This window comes from Arachis duranensis, chromosome 5, assembly GCF_000817695.3.
Source record: "Arachis duranensis cultivar V14167 chromosome 5, aradu.V14167.gnm2.J7QH, whole genome shotgun sequence".
Classification (NCBI taxonomy): domain Eukaryota; kingdom Viridiplantae; phylum Streptophyta; class Magnoliopsida; order Fabales; family Fabaceae; genus Arachis; species Arachis duranensis.
The window spans coordinates 90,965,223-90,987,588 of NC_029776.3; the positions used below are offsets into that span (position 1 = coordinate 90,965,223).

General features: G+C 34.6%; 2 protein-coding genes across 3 annotated transcripts; both read left to right on the forward strand.

The window, feature by feature from the left end:
• The first annotated feature begins 11,089 nt into the window (after positions 1–11,089).
• LOC107490436 (uncharacterized) lies at positions 11,090–16,686 on the forward strand. Of its 2 annotated transcripts, XM_016111219.3 has the most exons (10): positions 11,090–11,423; positions 12,101–12,274; positions 13,113–13,286; positions 13,428–13,494; positions 13,616–13,899; positions 13,992–14,060; positions 14,546–14,602; positions 14,947–14,999; positions 15,090–15,165; positions 15,475–16,686. In XM_016111219.3, the coding sequence occupies exons 1-10, from the start codon at positions 11,383–11,385 to the stop codon at positions 16,409–16,411; spliced, it is 1,932 nt and encodes a 643-aa protein (XP_015966705.1). In that variant the 5' UTR covers positions 11,090–11,382; the 3' UTR covers positions 16,412–16,686. The 2 variants fall into 2 exon arrangements, with proteins under 2 accessions (XP_015966705.1, XP_015966704.1); XM_016111218.3 differs by having other exon boundaries at positions 11,096–11,423; positions 13,113–13,494.
• Positions 16,687–17,497: 811 nt separating this feature from the next.
• LOC107490435 (cytochrome P450 CYP736A12) lies at positions 17,498–21,662 on the forward strand. Its single transcript, XM_016111217.3, has 2 exons — positions 17,498–18,187; positions 20,783–21,662. The coding sequence occupies exons 1-2, from the start codon at positions 17,513–17,515 to the stop codon at positions 21,647–21,649; spliced, it is 1,542 nt and encodes a 513-aa protein (XP_015966703.1). The 5' UTR covers positions 17,498–17,512; the 3' UTR covers positions 21,650–21,662.
• Positions 21,663–22,366: the final 704 nt, after the last annotated feature.

A 22,366-nucleotide genomic window follows, 5' to 3' on the forward strand; every position in this document is an offset into this window, starting at 1 on the left:
AAAAAGGAGAGAGAGAGAGAGAGAGTGAAGGGAGAGAGAGAGAGAGAGAGAAAGAGTATATAAAAACTAATTTTAGAGTTTAAATAAAACCATTTTTAATTTGATTTAAAACTAAACTGAACCATAAAAACTAGCTTTTAATAAACTGGTTTTTATAAAAACTATGGTTTCAGTTCAGTTTTTTATTTAAAAAAAGTGGTTTATTTAAAACAGTTTCAATTCAGTTCAGTGAAATCAGTTTTTTTGCACACCCCTACTGCTCGGCCTGGCAAGTTAGTGGGCTGTAAGAAGATGATAATGTCGGGTCGAAAACCAGGTCAGATTGTTGGTAGCAGTCAGAACAGGGCTTGCATTGAAGCCAGTTAACGTCGCTTCCAGTGTCGAGTGCCATGTAAAAAGGCTTTGAGGGTTGGCACACGCCGACACGCATGAAGTACTCGTCGGAGCCCATGCTGGTGCCGGAGGCCGCCGGAGTGGATAGGTCTTCGGGTAGGAGTTCTGTTTGGGTGGGATGAAGGTCCAATTTGGAGATGTTGTTGAAGGCAAAGTGGAGCTTGAGGTTGAGCGCGTCGACTCGGGCTGAGTCGCGGGCGAGTCGGGCCAAGACAAGGGACTTGTAGTCTTTGTGCTTGGCATTGAAGAGTGAATCTCTAGTGTGTAGATTAACAGAGAATTGAGACGAAGAAGTGAAAGTTGGGTTGATTTGTGCTTCTTGTTCTTGTTGAAGAGAAGTTTCTAGAAGCTGAGGGTTAAGGGAGAGGACTTGTTGGGCTTGGTGGAGTGAAGCAGAGAGGTCTAGAACGGTGGTGGAGAATTCAGAAGGTGGGGCGCGTGAATAAGTAGGAGTAGGAACAAAAGAAAAAATGGTGAGGGAAAATGCTAAAGTGAGTAGAAGTTGTGAGTTTGGGAGTGAAGTGCTTGGATTTTTGGGTTTCAAAAGAGCGAGTGAGAGATAGAGAGTGAAAGCGAGAGCGAACTTGGTTGTTGAATGAGGGTAATTCTTTATGATGAAAAAGGTAAAGTTAGAACGGAGTTCTGGGAATGCAACTATTTCAGGCTTCGGTATCGTAGAACGCAAATTGCAAATTTTGTTTCTATTGCCAAATTGCTATGGTAAAGACGTATTCGTGGTATATTTATATTGGTGAAAACTCAGATGCAGTCGATTTTACGTTTCATTTAGTCAAATCAGTCAAATCTTCTAGCGATTTTTAATTATCAACTTTACATAAAATCAACTGCACCTGAGTTTCTCCGATTTATATTAACATTAAGATCACACTATTTATTATATGATAATTACTTACGTAAAAATAACTAAAATAATAAATGGTATATAAAAAAATAGTTGGAATTTTTTTTCCTATGCACAGATAAATCACTGCTGGTGGTAGTTAAATGCATTAACTAGTTTTGTTTAATTAATGTTGGAGTTGGTAGTTGGGAAGAAAAATAGTTTTTTATCCAATAGTACTAATTTTCTATTTCTAGATTTTGTTAAATATCATTTCAAAAAATTTAGTAGCTAAGATATTTTCACAAGGTAAAATAGTGTTTTGCTCTCTATATTTGGGGTAAATTCTATTTTAGTTTTTAATATTTTAATTATCTTATTTTTATTTTAAAATATTTAAAATAATATTAATATTATTTTATTATCAAATTTTTTATTAATAATTAATAAAATTAATGTACTATTAATAATATTTTGTTAAATTTTTTTTGTAACACTCTAATATTTAAATCTTTATATTCGAGTCATAAGTCAATGAAATTATGGTGGTACGACTCTCAGGTGGATTATTAATACATAGTTTATAAGTATAATTGAAAGGAGTATTAATCGAGAAGCCTGAAAATGGAGTAAAAATAAAATCGCGTAGACGTAACACTCACGTTTTGACGACAAAAGAATAAACTGCGTAGTCGAAAGCGATATGCGGATAAAGACATAAAAGAGATTAAGAGATAGATAACAGATAGATATATGTAACATAAGTAAATAGCCACTAGTTGTGCTCGCGAAGTTTAGATCGGCTAGGGTACAACATGAAAGTAGTTGACAACAGGATCTCCTAGTCTCTCCCAAAAGAAACATAAGAGCCTTTATAGGCAAGTTCAAAAGAGTTCAATACATAATATAATCTTTTCAAAATAAAGGTGGAGAGATTCTAAGCAAAATATAAAGTAGAGAATATAAAAATCTTCGCGCGTCTCTCAGATGAACCACAGCTCACTTCTGAGCACCTGGACCTATATCTAAAAAACAAGAGATATATATGGAATGAGAACTCCCGACCCATGGGTTTCCAATACGGTAAAAGTGCCAAATAAATACAATACACTGCAAAAAAAAAACTCACTAAGCATCCTAAACTTGTTTCCATCCAAGCATTCACCCTATGGAATTCAAAATTAAATTGGTTTAATTACTTGCCTTGGTAACTGAAAAGGAAAATTAAATCTGATTTGATTTCTTTTAATGCCCCATACGTTACTATGCATAGGGGAATGGAAGTGGAAACTAATTCATTTTAATTTCATTCATTGCTTCCAAAGTTTCTTCTTTTTTCTCTTTCCTCTTTCTCTTTGTTTCGGTCATGTCAAATAGGAAGGAAGGAAGAAGAAGTTATCAGATTTACAATAAAGCTATAAAGAAGCAAAAGGCTAGGTTGATAATGGCCTTTGCAAAAGGAAGATCTGAAGCATAGAGTGGCTGGGATTTTTGCCACAAAAGGCAAGATGTGAAGAAGAAGCTTCAAGATCTCCACGCCAAAAGTAGAAGCAATCGGTCTCGGTTAGAAAAGATCTCTGTGGTAAAGCTCATTTCCACTTTTGTTCATCCAAGACAAAAGGTAACTACTGCAGCTACGTGGAGGAAGAAGCAAAAATGGAACATATGGAGCTGTCAAGGATCAAGAGTTTATCAAGGGTCAGAATTCTTTCTTGGGGACAAAGTCAAGATGGAAGGCTCAGATTGATGAAGCTTGATGAGAATGGATGAGAGAGAGGTACATGCATGTTGATTTGCTTTCGGTTTTTCCTCTCTCTTCTCTCTGTCCGAACCGGCCTTATGTGTTGGAGAAGATGTTGGTGGCTTGGTTGAACCAGTTTCAACTTTGGAAGCTTTCCCTTTTATAATAAGGGTGAACGGTCAAGGGTTGAAATAAGGAGAGAAAGCACAGAGTTTTCATGGCTACCTGAAGCTAACAGAAGTTCTCTCCTTTAGTGTGTTTCATTTTATTTTCTTTTCTTTAGTTTTGTCTGTCTGAGTCTCATGGTGTAAAAGGCAAACAGTGTGAGGATTGTAAAAAAAAGCTAGTGAGAGGAAAAAGGCAGAGAGTGCAAAATTAAAGAAAAATCCATAGATGTCTAAGAGTTCCTTTGTACATCTGTGTTGTGTTTCATGATCCTGTGGGAATTCCCTTGCAAGTTGGGTTAGCACTTTGCGGTTAAAAGCTTGGTAGTTGTCCAAGTCAAGTTCAATTTTGGAGATAGATTCTGGACTTGTCCCGGATAGGAAAGGGTAGTTCCTAGGAAAGAATTGGTGTATGTAATAAGTTGATTATAGTAAAATTTCGTCACTGTTGTGATGGAGACTGGATGTAGGCTGCATTGTACTTAGTAGCTGAACCAGGATACTTCTGGGTGTGATTCTTTCTTTCTCTTCTACTCCATTTCTATTTCTGTTGCATAGGAGACAAAATTGAAAAATGTCTCCTAACTGGTTACGAGACAAAAAAAATGTCCCTTGACTTGTTATGAGAAAAAAAGTAGAAATATCTCCTGAAGCTATCTTAAAAGGCAGAAAGTAATACTCAACAAAAAGGGGCTAAGATTCAACCCCACATTCTCTTAGCCACTGATTACCATCAAGTTTTAGGACGGAAGTGGAAGAAGATCGCGTAGTGGCGAGTTCTCGAAACTCTTGTTTGCTGGAAAATTATGGAGTTAGTATAAGGGGTTGTGCACTAAAACAGTTAGAATTTGATGTTTTATTGAATGTCTGTATGTTATTGATTTATGTCTGCAATTGTTTTCTATGTGAAAATTGTTGTATTTATTTGATGGATGTCGCTGAATTAAGGAGAAGTTTTGCTGAATTATCATTTAAATTGTTTAAAACATCTTTGGTTTGTCAGAAAATGATAATTGTATTCGGCGGGAGATTCTAATTATGGGGAACACTCTACCAAATTTTCTAAAAAATTTAATAATTTCTATTGAGCCAATCACCCTTAGGTCCGTTGTTATGGATGATAACATCATTGACCTTGGACTAGATGCCAATGTACTTGTAAGAACCGAGCTTAATTAAATGTTTAATTAAGAAATTAATTGCCCAAAAGTAGGTTCCAAATAATTAGAGTGAGACTTTGAGGAATTAAATATGATTTTTAGACTTAGTAGGTTTTTTGAGTCAGAAAGTGTATTTTCTGCAAAAAACCAAGAAAACCGTGAACCGACAGTTGAACCGGTTCAAGTCTGCCCGGTGCTGTGCGAGAAAAAGTGAAAATAGTAAAAAACCTTAGAAAAATATTAGAAGTGAAAAATCGGGCGTTAATTTTAAAGATTTGGCCGCAGTTGGGCCAAACGGGCTAAAAACCTAACGGGTTAGATCGGGCCCAAGCCTAACATATAAAAAGGTTCATTAATGAACCCATACAGCAACAACACTCTCTTAAACACACCCACACAGCTGAGAAGAGAGGAAGAAGAACCCCCATGAACACTGTTCACCATCTTCTTCTCAAGCTCATATCTTGAGCTATAGAGCTCCGATCGCTGCACCGTTTGTGAGTACGCATTCCTTGTGAAGAGCTCTACAAGACCCATACAAGAAACTGGAGAGGTAACCACGAAATATTTTCCGTTCTTCTCTCCAAAATTTCGAATCCTAGAGTTTTTATTAAGTGAGATTTTGTGATTTTGGGTGTTTAGGTTCACTCTAATCCTTGCTTAGCATTGGGTTTTGGCTACCGAAACTATTGGACAATGTAAGAGGCATTGAACCCTTGTGAGATTATGTTTATATTGATCCCTAGATTGATTTGTGATGATTTATGTATACATAGCTTGAATTATTGTGAGTTTGGGAGCTATTGGAACTTGTTAGTGCTTATTGAAGTGGAATTGAAAGCTTGAATTGTGGTTGAGAGCTTGCTTGTGCTCAATTTGGGGTTAAGGACATATTGGAAATCGGCCAAGGTATGGTTTCGATTTCCTCTATGTAGTATATAATATTCATGGACACTTAGACTAGTGACCTATAGGATAGGTTGGATTTATATGGTTGTTGATGATGGTTGATTGATGATGTATGTTGAATAGGTATTGTTATGTTGAGAAATATTGATGTTGAGATATGATATTTGATGACTTGAATGATTGTATATTATGGATATTGATATAAAGCATGAATGAGCTTAATGATGAAAATTGATAGTGATAGAATGATGAATGGTGAATGTGTTGGTGAAGAATTGTTTGTAATTGTTATATGTTGATAATTGAGATTGAGAATGATGAAGTGTGATGGAGGATTGGTATAAATTGTGAATTGTGACCCAAGAGGGTAGATTGTGGTGAAAAATGGAGTTTGGAATGGCTTTACCTGGTTTTGGTTGGTTTAAGTTGTGAAAATTGAGAAATTGTTTTTGGTGAACTTTTGGTAAAAGTTAGTTTTTAGTGAATTTTGTCTGATCATAATTTATGCCTCAGTTTTCAAAAATTGTTGAAATTTGTTTAGAATTAAAGTCCATAGAAAACTCTTCAAATCGATATAAAGTTTGTAAAATTTGGACTTTTGTAGAAGGAGTTATGATCATACAAAGATTGGTGTTAAAATCTAAAATTTTGCAAAGTTGCAGAATTTTGTGCACACATACCTCTGCGAAATTTTGAACCTGTGCGCATGCACAGACCTGTGTGTCCACACACACAGAGGCAGGCAATCTGTTTACAACGCTAGCACAGTTTGTGCGCATACATACCCAGTGAGGATTTGCGACCTGTGCGTCGCACAGCCCTGTGCGCATGCACACGTTGGGAAGGCCAGTCTGTTGAGGGCGCTAGTGCAGGTTGTGCGAGCGAACAAACATTGTGAATTTTGGTACCTGTGCGTACGCACACTTTTAAAAACTTCTCCTGGGCGTGCGCACGAACTACCTACCAGACATCCTAGCTTGTGTAAAAATCGATTGAAGGACATCTTTCTCTCTCGGGCTTGGATTCCTTGCCTACCTAACTTCCCGGGGAATGGATTCACCGGGTTTAGTAATTGAAGCCTAGAACAGAGGCGGGATGAGCCTTAGGATCAGTTGATAAAGGATCTGATTCTCATTCACCGACATCTATAACATCTTGTAAGGAACCACTTCCGACATCTATAACATCTTCTAAGCAACCTTGTGCGTACGCACACGCCCTATTTCTCTAATTTAAATTTTGTTTTTAACTATTTCACCTTCCCAACAAGATTGTAAGCTTCTATGACACCATTTTAAGGCTTTTGGGTTTAATTTTGAGTATGAGGGCACGGGAAATAACCTAAGGGTTTTAGTTGATGCTATTTTGAAAAGTTAGAAAATAAAGGCTATGTTTCTGGTGTACTGAGGATGGTTTGATGGCGTGTAAAGAAGGATTGGTATATGAGATGAGAACTGATGAACTGTTGAGTTCAGAACTGAAATGTGAATTGACAGAAGTTGAGCTGAGTCGAGGACTCAGAATGAAAATGTTGATTGGACAGTGGTTGAGATGAGTCGAGGACTCGGATGTGCAATGATGATTCATTGACATGATGAAAATGTTTTTCTGAAAAACCACAGAACTACTGTTTTATATTGAGATTATGAGACTCTATGCGCCCGGCAGGGACGGTGGATGGATCCCGCCTGTCGAGGTAGCGGCGGCGGCATAAAGGCAGTGGTTCGTCCCGCTTGCGATGAGATGTGAGTTCCGTGGCAAGAGTATCCCGCTCGTATCCCTTCGGATCAATAGAGCGTGCAGGCGCAAAACCCTGGACAGTGATCCGAGCACTATATCTCGGGGATTTCCAATGATGATTCTGAACGACGACATCTCCATGGAGATGTGTCAAGTTGGCAGTTGAACCGACAATGTGATATCACAGCCAATAGGACATATATTCATCATGTGTATTTTCTATCTGTTTGTTTGCGTTGCTGACTTGTAATTGTATGCCTATTTGTACAACATGTTTAATTGCTACCTGAGTTACTTGCTTCATATGCTTTTACTTATGATTTACTTGCGTTGTATATAATTGTGATTTCTACTGGAATTGAGGAGGTTCGGAAGGCGGCGGCGATGAGATCGCATGGAGGATAGGTTGGTGAAGGCTGTGGGACAGTGGTGTTTGGTTAAAATAGAAATTCCCTAAGATAGAGTATCCTGTTTATCTATGTTAAAACTTATATATGTATGCTTTACTGTTTTTGTAATGCCTTAAGATTGAATATTATGATGGATATAAAGTCTAGGATTGCCTTTGGCGTACTGTTACCATATTGAGAACCTCCGGTTCTCATACCATATTTCTGTTGTGTTTTTCAGATGCAGGTCACAACCTACCTCGGTGAGTTGCGTGGATGGTGACAGAAGCGGAGGATCATGTTACTCTTGGAGTCTTTTTGGTTTCTTTTGCTTATACATCTCTCACTTTGGTATTTTGTTTTTCCTAGAGGCTTGTATTTGAGAGAACAAAACTTGTATAAGCTCTTTTTACTGCCTGGTTTCTATATGGTCTGTATATAGCTAGCAGGCTTAAACTCCGCAAGCCGTGGCTAGATTCTTATGATATTATATTCCTTATCTTTTGTTATATCACATCTGTTTCTTGTATTTTAAGTTAGTAGCTTCGTTAGTACATTTTGCGATTTTTAAATCCTGTTTTTGTGCTATATTCTTCATCGGGCTTCTAGATTATATTAATTCTTTATATATATTATACGTATGAGCTTAGAAGTGTCATAACATTTGATTAACCTTTGCTTTACGACGCGAGGTAAAGCTTAGACTAATTAGGGTGTTACAGTACTTCCAGCAGAGGACGACGATCTTTAAGAAGAAGACGGGGTCGATGGCAATGAAGAAGAGGAAGACAGATTCGATGATAATTAGAAAACTACCTCGAAAGAGGAGGATGATGAACCACAGAAAGAATATGATGAATCTGATTAGGATTAATATAAACATAGTTTCTATGATATGTATTTCTTTAAGAAATTTTTTATATTTGTAATATATATTTCAGTGAATATAAACATAGTTCTGTGAATGTAATATAGTTCGCATTGTTTCAGATATTTCAGCTACCATCATTCTGTATTTGTAGTTTATATTTTTTGTACTTCACATCAAGTTTAAATCACTATTTCAATTGTTAATTATCAGAGTACATTAGAGATGAATGGAAAAAGATAATTAAGAAAAATGCTACTGTCGGAATTATCGTAGGAATATTCCGACAGTAACAGCCAAGTCAATTTTAAAAAAAAAATTAAAAATATTTCCGTCGGCTTAATCCGCCGGTAATATGGCAGGGGAGACGAATGATGTCGCGCTAATATTATCGTCGAAAAATTTCCGACGGTAACACCCAACATATTCTATTTTCATACTAACTATATTCCGTTATTACATCCGACATTAATTATCGTTGGCTAAAAAAATTCCGACAGTAAATATTTACTGACGAGGTTTATACTGTTTAATTGTAGCCGATAATAAATTCAATGGTACTCAGCGTTTTTGTTGTAGTGAGTGACGATACTTATTACAAAGAGACTAGCATCCAAGTCAAAAGAATATAGAATGAGATAAGAAACTTTTTAATGTAAGGGTGTGAAAAATTATACATAGGGAGATAACTGCTCCCCTTTATATGTTCGGCTATTTAATGAAAAAATTAGTGATGTTAGGTTCCATTTGAAGAGAGATTTAGACTGAGAGACATAAATTGAGGGATAGCGATTAAAAAATACAGATTAAATTAAAATTTTTGTAATGTGTTTGATACAAAATGTACAAAATTAAATTATATCTCAGTATTCTACTTAATTTAAGATAAATACAGAGACTGAAACAAATAAAATTATTAAAATATTATTATTAATTAAAACAAAATCCTAATTCCAAACATAACCTAATTGATTTTAGTTACAAACCTAATATATATTCCAGTACTCTAGTAATCCATACACCAATTATAAACATAGTATAAATCGATGTATTTGACGGAGCAAGAAATTTTTTTTATAAATGTGTTTATCCAAAAGGAGGAAAGAAGATATTACCAATCTTTTCTACAACATCATAGCAAAAAAAGACGGAAAAAAAAAGAAAAAGAAAAGAGAGAAAAGAAAAAGAGAGAGACGATATCGGTGGAAGTCACTAACACTATTGTCACCATTGTTGGGTGAAGACAGAGAAGCAGGAAAGAAGACTCGAGCGAAATCAAAGGAGGGAGAGAGAGAGATTCGAGCGAAATCAAAGGAGGGAGAGAGAGAGATGCTCGTTAGAAAAAGAGACAGGCAGTGACAATGCCAAAAATGAAAGTTGTTGTCCCCTCCTCTTTCTATCTTCTCTTTTCTCTCTATTGTGATGATTTTTTTTACTTTTTTTTTTGTTTTGACGAGAGAGATAAAAAGGAGGGATATATTGAGACTGATTATGATAGAGGTGTGATAGTAGATCGATAATAATAGAGATGTAGTGATAGATGAGAAGTGAGATGGGGGATATAAATGAGAGATGAAGTTAAAATATAAAATTTTGAATGAGGGCATTTTAAAAAAGAAATATTAGTAATTTTAATTTTCATCTTAAAAAATCTTAATCTCTTATATTTCTATTTTTTAAAAGTAATAAAAAAACTGAAATTTTGTGTTTCAAATTTTAATTTCTAACTACTAAACATAATATTAAATCATAATTTTCTTATATAAGTTTCAATATCTTAAAACAAATGTAACTTTCTAAATATAATCTCATCTTTTTCTTAAAATTTTAGGAGAATTTGGATATATGACAATTTTAATTGTTAAATAGCCTTTAAAATTATTACCGAGTGACTTATTATAATTGATTTAGAGTGATGTTTAGACCTATGTTGTACACTCTCTCGACTATTTTTTTATTAAGTTTCCGAATTTGAATCTTGGATTAAGCACAAAAAGTAATGTAATTGAGTGAAATGCAAAAGAACAATTAATTAATAAATTTAATTTCAATGAATTATTTTTGAAATATTTTTATACATGCAATCAATGTTACTACTTCGATAATAATTCAAATTATTACTTTTACATTTCAATTCATCAATTGATTGAGTATAAAGTAATTTTGCATGACTAATTAATACGATAGTTAAACTCATAATTATTGTCTAAGCATGCAACTTTGATTAAGCTCAGTCCATGTCTACCATTCATTGAGATCATAAAAATTAAAATTCCACAAGGAAAACATATCTATCTCCAGCCTATCGTTGAACACATTTTTCCCAAATCGCAAAGGAAAAGAAAACACAGTAGTAAAACCAAGTCTAAACCCAAACTTTCTTCTCCCGCCTACTAACCGCACTTCACTGTATATGATATTGAGTATTGACCTAGATTTTCTCCAAAGAAAAATCTAAATCCTCTATTCCCTAGGCACACACATTTCTAAATTAAGCTTATTTTAATTGCACTTTTTATTTTTTATTTTACTATTTTTCTCGTCAAATTGAATGGCTTAGAAAGATTCCCATTTCCCCACCTGCATAGCGTGACACTTCTTTAAAGCAAGAGGCAGTTTCAGTAGCCGCGTGTTAAGTTAACAAATCCTGTGTCTTCAAATCCCAACCGTCCATCTCATACGTTACCGTCCTCCATCAACGGTCCAGATCCTCTCAGAATCGCAGTGCGAAAATAGCGAAAAGCATCACATAAATCCCCGGGCCCCACAAGTTACGTGTAATCTTGATCCAAAAGCAGCACAACACCATTAAAAAAACCGCACCCCTAAAAGCGACACATAGCAAGATTAAACCAATCAGGTTTCGCCACGTGTCGTTCAGGAAAAATACTACCGACTTTCCCCGTCCTCCTAAGGCAAAATAGCTTCTACGCTTTGCTTCGGTTTCTTTCTTGAAGAAAGATTCTGGTTTTTGGGAAGGGAAAAAAAAAGATAAACTGAACCTCCATTTCCAATTTCTGCTTAGTTTCTTTTTGGTTTTCGGGTTGATTTGGTTTCTGGGCTTCAATATTTCTTGATCCCAACAACCTTTTACCGTAGATTTTGGATTTGGTGAGGTTTTGAAGAAGGTTAAAAAAAAAAAAAACAAGAAGGCGACGAAATTTGAGCTACCCCATCATGCAAAGATTGGTTGATCATGCTCTTGCCGTTACTAAAGAGTAAGAAAAATGTTATTTTTCTATTATTTGGGGTGAGGAATATTTTGTCATAAATGAAATGGGGGTGTTTATATTTTGTTTCAATGTTGTGAATTTGTATGTAGTTAAGTTATTTTATTTATTAGGGTTCTTGAGGAAATGGCTGTATGATTGTCATTTGACTATTTGTTGTGTTCGAATATTGGTTTTTAGCCTGATCACTATGGCTATGATTTTTTTAGTTGCTGTATATTTTTCTGATTTTGCAAAATGGGTTGTAATTTTTCTGATTCCACTTGATCCTGCAAAATGGATTTTGTTTTTAGCTATTTTTGGATCGCATCATTGGTACCATTTGTTTGTTGCATAGAATTTCGCCCTTTCGTTTCTGTTTTGACTTAATAGTCAATGCAATCGGAACAATGCTGAGCCATACTTTTCTTCCTATTTTAATAAGCAAGTTTATCATTTTTGGGTGTTATTTTGTTGCTGTTGTTCAAAAGCCTGGTGTTTTTTGTTTTTTACAAGTTAAATATATTGAATGTTGATCAATTTAAAAGACTTTAATCTCCAATAGATTTTAGAACCGGTAGTCTGGTGCGATTTATTTAATGGCCTATCATATTTCAATATCTTCAGCAATTGCACATATGTCAGACTCGGTGGTTTGCATTTGCATAATCTGAATTTTATTTCAGGTCAGTGAAGGCAGTTACATACGAGTCTGTGAACAATGTTGTGAGGATAATCAATGGAGTCTCAGCCCTTTTGTTGGCGTTACTACCCGGGAAAGCTAATATGCTTGAAGGCATTCAAGGTTGGGAACTCAGGCCAACTTTCCGCGGACCACGGTTACCGCGTTGGATGGAGAAGTATGTTTTCATGATTACCCTGACATTTTCTGTGAATCTTCTTTGTTTTATTGCCTTTAGTTGCTTAATGAATATGATTGTATACCGGTTCATAGCGTTATCGAGAATTGGTAATGTCGCTATCAAGCTGGAATTAGGGAGTTTTGCCATTCACTAGCTCGCCAATGAAAATCCTTAGCCTTTAGGTAAAAACTTGGGAGGTTTCTATTTTCATTTAACAAGTGCCCTTAGCCTTTAGGGAACTCGTTTGCTAAACCCTTTCTATAAATAAGCTATTCTCAGTGTAGCACATATGCAGGTGCATCTCTGCATGCACTTAGGTATCACCCCTGCACCCAAGGTACGATGCTACCTTTTAGATCGTAGACTTCATGTTCTCTGATGCCTATGATTAGTGAAAGGAAATAGGTAAGAATGCTAGATGTGAGGATCTAAGAATCGAGGAAGTCAAATTGGGTAAGGATTTACAGCAAATTGTTGATTGATGCAATCGTTTTATTCCTTGTTGCCACATAGAAACATCTAGTAGTTTTTATTGGTTATATATATTAAACAGCTAGATATTCTATTCTACAGAAGTTATTATAATTTGATAAATATGAAAAGTATTGTAAATCTTCTGGATTGGGTATATTATACCTTTTTACCTTTTGACCATTTGTTAACCTTTTCTGATTTGTTATCCCTTTTCTTTTGAATTTGTGGTTTTTCTAATTCTTCGCAACTTCGGAGTTTGTGTTGTATTCTTCAGATTTTTGTCCTGGATGCATATCTTTCAAGTCTATTCATGACATTATTGTTCTTAACTAAAACTTGTGTTCTTTTTATTCATTTTTAGTGGCGTGTCCTCTTTCAACCATTTCATTCATGAACTTTCTGTGGATTCTGATACGAGTCCTGATTACTCATCTGAAGAAGAAGATAGTGATAGATACGAGTACCCTCCATCTCCTGCATCTCACTGTTCTCGAGCCTCTGAAGCATACAATAGGCATCAGATGGATTGGTTCCAGTATATTTTACTGTGGATTTTATTACCTTTCAAGTTATTACTAGCGATTCCAGTTCGGCTTTTCCAGTTATTTTATTATGCAGTGTTAAAAGTCCTGCATATCCCTAGCAATCACCGTCCCTCCCGTTTACATGCACATAGGAGGATGCAAAGCCTCAAGGAACAAATCATCCACCGCGCTACGGATAGGAGACGTGGAGTTGTAGAGGTAATACTAAGATCTCTTTTCCTACCAATTTGTATTGCATTTAATCATAACTTATAGATAGATAAATTTCAGGTGAAGGTAACCTTTGTGTAGCTAAGAAGTTTTCTTTGTGGTCAATCAGGATGTTCATCTAGCTATAGAGATATGTATAGAAGCTGTCTTTGACTTTTTTCACAAGGCAGCACATCTTCTTCTGTCCCCATCAGAAGCCTTCGTGGCAATAGTGAGCTTGTTTTCATCTCATGGAAGTGGCATTGAACAAGATCACGATACTTTTAAGGATGCTGCTATTTCTACAGCAACGAGAGGTGGGGATGACCCGGCACCAACAGAGAGGAGTACCAACCTCCATCAGTCTCTGAATACAGATGCCCGAACTTGTCAGGATGTCATAACAGAGCTTGGGTAAAGACTACTACATAGTTGCCATCACATTTGTTCTTTTCAAATGAAATTTTGGTTGTATACTTCATGATTTCTTCTTTTAACATCTACAGATATCCATATGAAGCTATTCATGTGATCACTTCTGATGGATATATTATTCTCTTGGAAAGAATACCCAGGTAAAGTAAATATTTTCTATTGATTTCAAGGCTCGGTGACCTTTCCCCCTTCTCTAATTATTTTGATTTGCTGAGTTTAAATTAAATATGCCGTATATGAGTACTTATTAGGAATCATTGCATAAATTGATACAAATGGTTCATGCATGAATTTTGATATAAATTGGCATATGTTTTGGTATCTGAACTGTTTTTTACCACCATCAGGAATGAATTGTGTGTTCGAAATAAAATTATAAACAAGAGAATGTGCCTTTTCTGGTCAACATATTTCTTTACAAACTTTAGTTTGTAGTCAATTACTGAAGAAATATTGTGATTAGGTGATTAGAGCATCAGGCCATGATATAGTCATATACTCGATTTTCATAAATGCGTAATAATGTGTGAAGATGTTTATATGGAAAAAGGAGATTAATAAGGATGCTATTAAGATGGGTGTTCTGCATTGTGCCGTGTCTAATGCTTCTTATCTGACTTCACAGGAGAGATTCACGGAAAGCTGTTTTTCTTCAGCATGGGGTTTTGGATTCATCAATGGGGTGAGTTATCTTGTCATCTCTACATTGCTTTGATCCGACTTGATTATGCAATTCCGTGTACTTGGGATTTGAAAGTGTTATATAGTACATTTGTGCGGGAAAGCTCATGAAGAAATTCTTTTTACAAGTGTTTGATGGAGGGGTCAGCAAATTTTTTGCTGCAATATGATCTTATTTAACTCGGCTAGGTGATAAAGTTGGCTGTGATTGAAATTAAATTCACTGTTCATCTAATCGAATATCAGAACTTTTGTTTAGTTTATAATTTCTTCCGTTAATTTTTAATCTCAATGTGTGTTCAAGATATTGTGGTTTTCTAAAATCTGTTCCCATTTGTGAGACAGTTGGGTATCAAATGGTGTTGTTGGCTCTCCAGCTTTTGCAGCCTATGATCAAGGTTTGTTATATACATCATTAGACAATACCTATGCCTCAGAACATTTCCTTTTTAGGAACTCTTACATGTAGAGTTTGGTTTTATGTGCAGGGTATGATGTATTTCTCGGTAATTTTCGTGGTTTGGTTTCAAGGGAGCACGTCAACAAGAACATCTCATCGCGCGAGTAAGTTTGCAAAGCTAATCTCTTGGACTATAATATATTTAAAAAGAACCTACAGAGAAGGTATAATAGCGAACAACAATTATTAGCTAACAAATTGTACGAAGTGTAATGGCAAACAACGGAGTGCAATAAGTGAAAATGTTTCTAAAATAGAATATTCCCCGTTATTGTCACCCAATTTGGAGTTGAACAAAGAAAGAGTGAATCCTTGCCCATCATGTACCCTTTCCAACTGTCCGATTATCTCATTAAATAAACAGATTCCACCTTAAATAATCTGGTTGTGACTTACTAATCTGTTCGATGCAGATACTGGCGGTATTCCATCAATGAGCATGGCACTGAAGATGTTCCTGCTATGATAGAGAAAATCCATGAAGTAAAATGTGCTGAATTGAAGCTTAGTAAACCAGAGAGTGAGGAGGAAATAGATGATTATCAGCCTTACAAGCTTTGCGCAATTAGCCATAGTTTGGGAGGAGCTGCTATGATAATGTATGTTGTTACACAAAAGATACAAGAGAAGCCTCATAGACTTTCAAGATTGATTCTACTATCGCCGGCTGGTTTCCATGATGACTCAAACATCGTATTTTCCACAGTGGAGTTCATGTTGGTTCTGGTGGCTCCTATTTTATCCCTTTTTGTGCCTGCCTTCTATATCCCAACCAGATTCTTCCGCATGCTTGTTAACAAGCTTGCTCGGGATCTCCATAACCTACCTGCCGTCGGAGGGCTAGTTCAAACTTTAATGGGTTATGTCGTTGGCGGCGACAGCTCAAACTGGGTCGGAGTTCTAGGGTTACCACACTACAACATGAACGATATGCCCGGAGTGTCTTTCCGGGTCGCCCTCCATCTCGCGCAGATAAAACGAACCAGAAGGTTTAGAATGTTTGACTATGGCGCATCCACCAACATTGAAGTGTATGGTTCGCCGGAGCCATTAGACTTGGCGGAGTTCTATGGGATCATCGACATTCCCGTCGATCTTGTTGCCGGACAGAAAGATAAAGTGATAAGGCCTACAATGGTGAGAAGACACTACAAATTGATGAAAGGTGCTGGTGTAAATGTATCATACAATGAGTTTGAATATGCACATTTGGATTTCACATTCTCCCACCGTGAAGAACTCTTGTCTTATGTCATGTCAAGGTTGTTGCTTGTGGATCCAAATCACAAGCCTCAAAGGGTTGCAAGGTCAAAGAAAAAAGAACAAATAGCAGCAGCTAGCAGCGACTAGAATAGTAATTTTTTCTTACTAGCCTACTTGCCAATTTCTTGCATGTGTGAATATATAGAGCTGTTTTGTAGTAGGTAATCTTTTTCCTTCAAATGTGGAGGGAAAATGGACTTTTTTTCGAAAATTTATTTTGTTGTATAATAGTTTGCATGTGTATAACAGTGGAACAGATGCAATAGAGAGAGAATCTAGGTTAATGTTGTAATTTGGTAGTTTTTTGGGACAATTTGATGTTACCTGATTTCACTGATTCCAGTAACACTTCAGATTTAGTATTTTCTGAGTATCTCATTGGTTGAATGATTGGATGGTTGAACTAAGGTGGTATGTGAGAATATTGTATCAAACTAAAATTTCTTTCTAATTTATCAATAAAGTTTATTGGGTTTCATTCTGTATTTGGGATCGAATCATGCTTTTATTTAATCATCTGCTGATATCCTTAATATTTCGACTATCTGATTGCTATGTACTGTATTTGTATAATTTGAAATTTTAAGCATCAAATATTCACATGAATCCTTTTCTTTTTTCAACTCATTGGTTGATACCGAGTTTTAGTTCTGTTTTTGGTAATTCATTTTACAAATGTGCCAAATGAAACTTACAACTTTGGTTTCTCATGGTATCTTCTAGTTTGGCATAGAGACTAATTCGTTGTGGGTTAACGTATTTATCGGTGGAAACCCAGAGACTATAATAAATTTGGGCTGGGATTACGTATGTCAACTTGGCCGAAAAGAATGATGTATTATAGTTTATCGAATCGTTTGAATCTTATCTTGTCGATTAAGTGTCTCCATTGTGTATTTACAGCTCTCTATTATATGTTTAAATATCTGATTCGTTCAAACCATTTGTAAAATTAAATCTTATTATTTGGCTATATTATGACAGTATGACAATTGGGTTTTTCTGAAAATAAAGTATTAAAGTTGGAATAACAACAAAATTTAAGAGTATAAAACGAATGTTAACATAAAATAACATGACCATTTATATATATAGTCAAAAAATGCGGGCATATGTTTCTAACCAATTATTATACTTTCAATATATATATGGTGTGAAGATGTAACCGCAAAATCATAAACTCAAAAAATGTTACCAATAATCCCGGCATGGTTAGGGTTCATAGTATTCATCCTCTCCACCACCATATTATTTCGGAAACAGAAACAACCACCACCACCACCAGGTCCACCGGCTGTGCCGGTAGTAGGTCACCTCCACATATTAGGTGAACTTCCCCACCGCACTCTTGAAACCTTGTCCAAAAAACATGGTCCCATAATGTCTCTACGACTGGGACAAGTCCCAACCATCGTGATCTCTTCCCCGGAAGTGGCTGAGCTCTTCCTCAAGAAACATGACACTGTTTTCGCCAGCCGGCCTCTCCTCGAAGCTTCCAAGTACTTCTCCTATGGCTACAAGGGGATGATATTCGCCGAGTACGGTCCCTATTGGCGAAACATGAGGAAAGTGTGCACCTTGCAACTTCTGAGTGCATCCAAAGTGGAGTCCTTCGCACCTTTGAGGAAGTTAGAGCTCGGAAAAGCGGTTAAAACGGTTGCCAAAGCCGCGGAGGATGGCAAGGTTGTGAACCTCAGTGAGGTGGTTCATAGCGTTATGGAGGATGTGGTGTATAAAATGGTTTTGGGGTGTAACAAAGATGACAAGTTTGATTTGAAGGGACTTATTCATGAAATGTTGATCTTGGCTGGAAAATTTAATGTTACAGATTTTGTGCCTTGGCTTGGACCATTGGATTTACAGGTTTGAAACTAGACTTCATCCATTTGCTTTCTTTGTTTAATTAGTTAATTAACTTATTCAAATTAGATCTACACAATTTAGTTTAATTTGTTGAAAAATATAGGAAACCAACTATATTATGAGCCAACTTAAGTCAATTCTTTATATTTTTAATTTTAAAATTTAAAAAATTAGGAGTAATGGAAGATTTTTTTTTTATAACAGATTTTTTATTTTAAAACTAATTGGCTCTAGTTAGTTATACCTCTAATTAGTTCTCTAACCAATTTTGTTTAGAATGGTATTTGCACTATTTATTTAAGGTATATATTTTTCAATTTTAATATTAAAATAATTAATAATAAGTTAGGAAAGAGACTATAAAACATGAACGTATAAGTTTAATTGTATATACGAAGAGTGTGGAAAGAGACTATTATTATGACACTCAATATAAATATTGTCACACCCTTTTATTTAATTTTTATATGTTTTTCCTAATTCTCCCTTCTTACGTAAATAATGACCCATTCAAATTAAAGAAGAAATTATTTAATATAGTTTTGTATTTTTCGAATATAACATTTTTATTGTTGTAAAGTCGATAATACTCAAATTCATATTCAAGCTAAGTAATATAGTGCAAAGAAAATTTCTTATCAACGATTTTAATGCCAAAAAAATTTAAAAAATATAATACTTTATTAAGTGTACATCTACATATAATAACATTTGAACATTTTTTTTTAACTTACCAACTAAGGTAGGTACATACTTTCTAAATTTTACACTTATTCACAAGCCTTACTAAGAAGAAAAAAAAAAACTTTTTAGGATTTTATTAACATCTTAACATTCTATAAAAGTGAATAGGACTAATTTAGTACTTTACCCTAATTAATAAATCTTATATATTTAAAATTTACTATAAAAAATAAATTAGACAAAATTTAGACAAAAATTTATAGACACTATAAAATTGACCTTCTATAAATTGCTCCTATTTTATATTATAGTTCTCCTAAATTAAGGGTTTTAATGAAACTATAATTGTTATATATTTTATCCGGTGTCTTCTAGTGTGATTATGTTTTGTGTGACTATATGTCTATAAAAGAATAGCCAATAAAAAAGCAGAATGTGGCATCCTTTTGACTTGGGAAACAACATCTGACTTATTTGATGCTGATTACATGCTATGATGCTAATCAACAATTTTACTGGATCTTTTACTGCAGTTACTTTTTAGCGTTTTAAACTATTTCAGAAAATAAAAATTAATTTAAAAAATATGCTTTATTATTTATTTATTTATTTTGGTCAAGTTACACTCTCACTCACACATACCTCTTCTTATAAGTTCTATATAATATTTTTTAGTCATAACTAGGATTCAAATTTGATGTAATTTCCAGGCATACAAAGATGTCACTAAACAAGCCTTGTAGAGTTGCAGTGCAATTATTTATTTAATTATTTATTTATTTCAATCACTATATCAAACAAATTGGGCCCAATAAAAAATTAGCCTACACCACCGTAAAATATAAGTTGTCTGATTAAATTATTAATAGGCGTCACACAGCCTGGACGCCAATCTGGGTCAACCATTTTGTTTTAGGCAACCCCAAGTCTATAAAAAAATACGGTCCAAAGTTGAACGCATTAAACATTATTTCGATTTCTATCGTTTGAAAATTTTAAATTACATATATATTCAGTTGTATATGTTCTACACTTAGGACTGGAAATGAGTTGAGGTGTTCATGAGCCAACTCAAGATCGACTCGTTAATAACTTGATAAACTAAATTTGTGAGTTGGTGAGCCAAACTTGAGCTTGGAATTGATAAAAAAATTATAATTTATTGATAGATAAATAATATATAAAATTAATTTTTTAAAAATAAATAAGTTATAATTTATTGATATAAAATTATAGATTATATTTTTATTATTTTTAATTTGAGCTCAAAAAATAGATTCGATTGTTAATGACTCGGTCCTCACTTCCATCACTATCTACACTACATACTATTATAAGGATATGATGACCAATACTTTATATATTAAATTTTTGTTTTGCCCATTGCAATGATCATCTTCATTTTCTATAGCAATGTCTACTATTTTCAAAATAGAGTATCTATTATTCTATTACGTAGTCAATAGTCTTATAGTCTAGGCAACAGAAGAAGAGAAGAAATTAAAAATCATTAGTCAAATATGGTTATTGTAAGGTATCAAGAGTCGTAAGGTTGAAGAAAACGAGAGTGACGAAAGTGTGTGGAAGCAGAGCAGAGAGAACAATAGGGATAAAGAATGATTATTGATTGTAGTTGATTTAATTTGATACAAAGACACTTAGCCTTATAAACTACACCAGGCTAGAGAGCTAATACATATCATCATGGCTGTCACATGACAAATTCTGTTATGTAATAATCTGTTATGGAATCAGTTATTACTTGTGACTCAAGCACCTGCACTAACTAACTCTAATGTGGCTCTATCTCCTTCAGTAATTAATTCTCTTCTATGTATGTTGACTAAATTGTTGCTACCTAAAGTTTTCCAATCAAACAATTGATCAATTTTGATTCTTATACGTTTTCAGGGACTTAGACGAAACTTCAAGAAACTCAGTAAACAAGTTGACGAAGTGCTTGAGAAAATAATCAAGGATCATGAACATGCTTCTTCAAACGCTCACAACAACAATGAGAAACATGGCAACAAGGACTTTGTGGACATATTACTCTCACAGATGCACCAACCAATTGACCCTTACGACGAACAAAATCATGTCATCGATCGCACCAACATAAAGGCTATTGTCTTAGACATGATCGCCGCGGCATTTGACACTTCCGCGACAGTTATTTTGTGGGCTTTATCCGAACTCTTAAGGAATCCAAGGGTGATGAAGAAGCTTCAAGAAGAGCTAAGAAATGTGGTTGGAATGAACAAGCTAGTGGAAGAGGTTGATTTACCAAAGTTGAGTTACTTAGACATGGTGATTAAAGAGGCGCTAAGATTACACCCTGCAGGAACGTTTATTACCCGGAAATCAATGAAAGACATTGTGATTCATAATTATTACATCAAGAAATCTTCAGAGATACTTGTGAATTTATGGGCAATAGGGCGAGATCCTAAGGTATGGTCGAATAATGCGCTTGAGTTTTATCCTGAGAGATTCTTGAATAAGAACGTGGATCTTCGTGGTTATGACTTTGAGTTGATACCATTTGGTTCTGGTCGTAGAGGGTGTCCTGGGATTCAATTGGGTCTTGTTACGGTTAAACTTGTCGTGTCTCAGTTTGTGCATTGCTTTGATTGGGAACTTCCATGGGGTATGAGTCCTAATGAATTAGACATGAGTGAGAAATATGGCATAACAGTCCCAAGAGTCAAGGATTTGCTTGCTGTGCCAGCGTTTCGTCTTCTTAGAATATTGGCACAAGATGAACCAAGTAAATAATATATTCACAATATTTGAGACACAATAAAAAATCAACTCAAACAACTTAAAAAAATTGTTTTACTTAGTATTTAGTAATTGTCGTTAGAATAATTATGCAATTAGATGTAATAACTAATAAATATATAATTACGAATGTTATATATATAAATTATGGATATTATATTATATAAGATAGGAAAATTATCACATGTTCCGTTGTACTAGCATGGAATATCATATTTTTTTGTACTATCCGATTTTCATTATGTATTTATCTTATAGTGAAGAATTTAAAGACAAATTTATCCTTGGAAGCAAAATTGAAATGACCCATTTATCAGCTTTAATTGTGACATTCATTGGTTGAGTTTTTAATTTCCTGACTTGGCTAATAATGGATCGTGAGCCACTATTTATTCCAATGAGAATTAAATCTTTATGCCATTCTTAAAACACATACCGTTAGTAACGAATATCCTAATATATTTAATTTTATATTTCTTAACAAATTATTCAATTTTTTAGTAAAATATTATAAACATATTCACTAACTGCCTTGATAAAAAATAATACTGCATAAAATAAGTAAATAATATATATCAAAAATTTTTTTTTTCAAATATTAACGTTACAATTAAAATTATTGAGCTCTTCTCGCAATTTTTCTTCAAAATCAATTTTTAAATTTTTTATTTATCTTTTAAAAAATTTAAAAGTACAACTATCACAATATTT

What these genes read in the sequence shown, in the direction of transcription:
- LOC107490436 (XM_016111218.3), top strand. Translation starts at nt 11,383, where the DNA reads ATGCAAAGATTGGTTGATCATGCTCTTGCCGTTACTAAAGA. An exon ending in GGAGACGTGGAGTTGTAGAG is followed by an intron (nt 13,495 to 13,615) that starts GTAATACTAAGA and finishes GTGGTCAATCAG; the next exon opens with GATGTTCATCTAGCTATAGA. An exon ending in GTTTTGGATTCATCAATGGG is followed by an intron (nt 14,603 to 14,946) that starts GTGAGTTATCTT and finishes TTTGTGAGACAG; the next exon opens with TTGGGTATCAAATGGTGTTG.
- LOC107490435 (XM_016111217.3), top strand. Translation starts at nt 17,513, where the DNA reads ATGTTACCAATAATCCCGGCATGGTTAGGGTTCATAGTATTCATCCTC. An exon ending in TTGGACCATTGGATTTACAG is followed by an intron (nt 18,188 to 20,782) that starts GTTTGAAACTAG and finishes ATACGTTTTCAG; the next exon opens with GGACTTAGACGAAACTTCAA.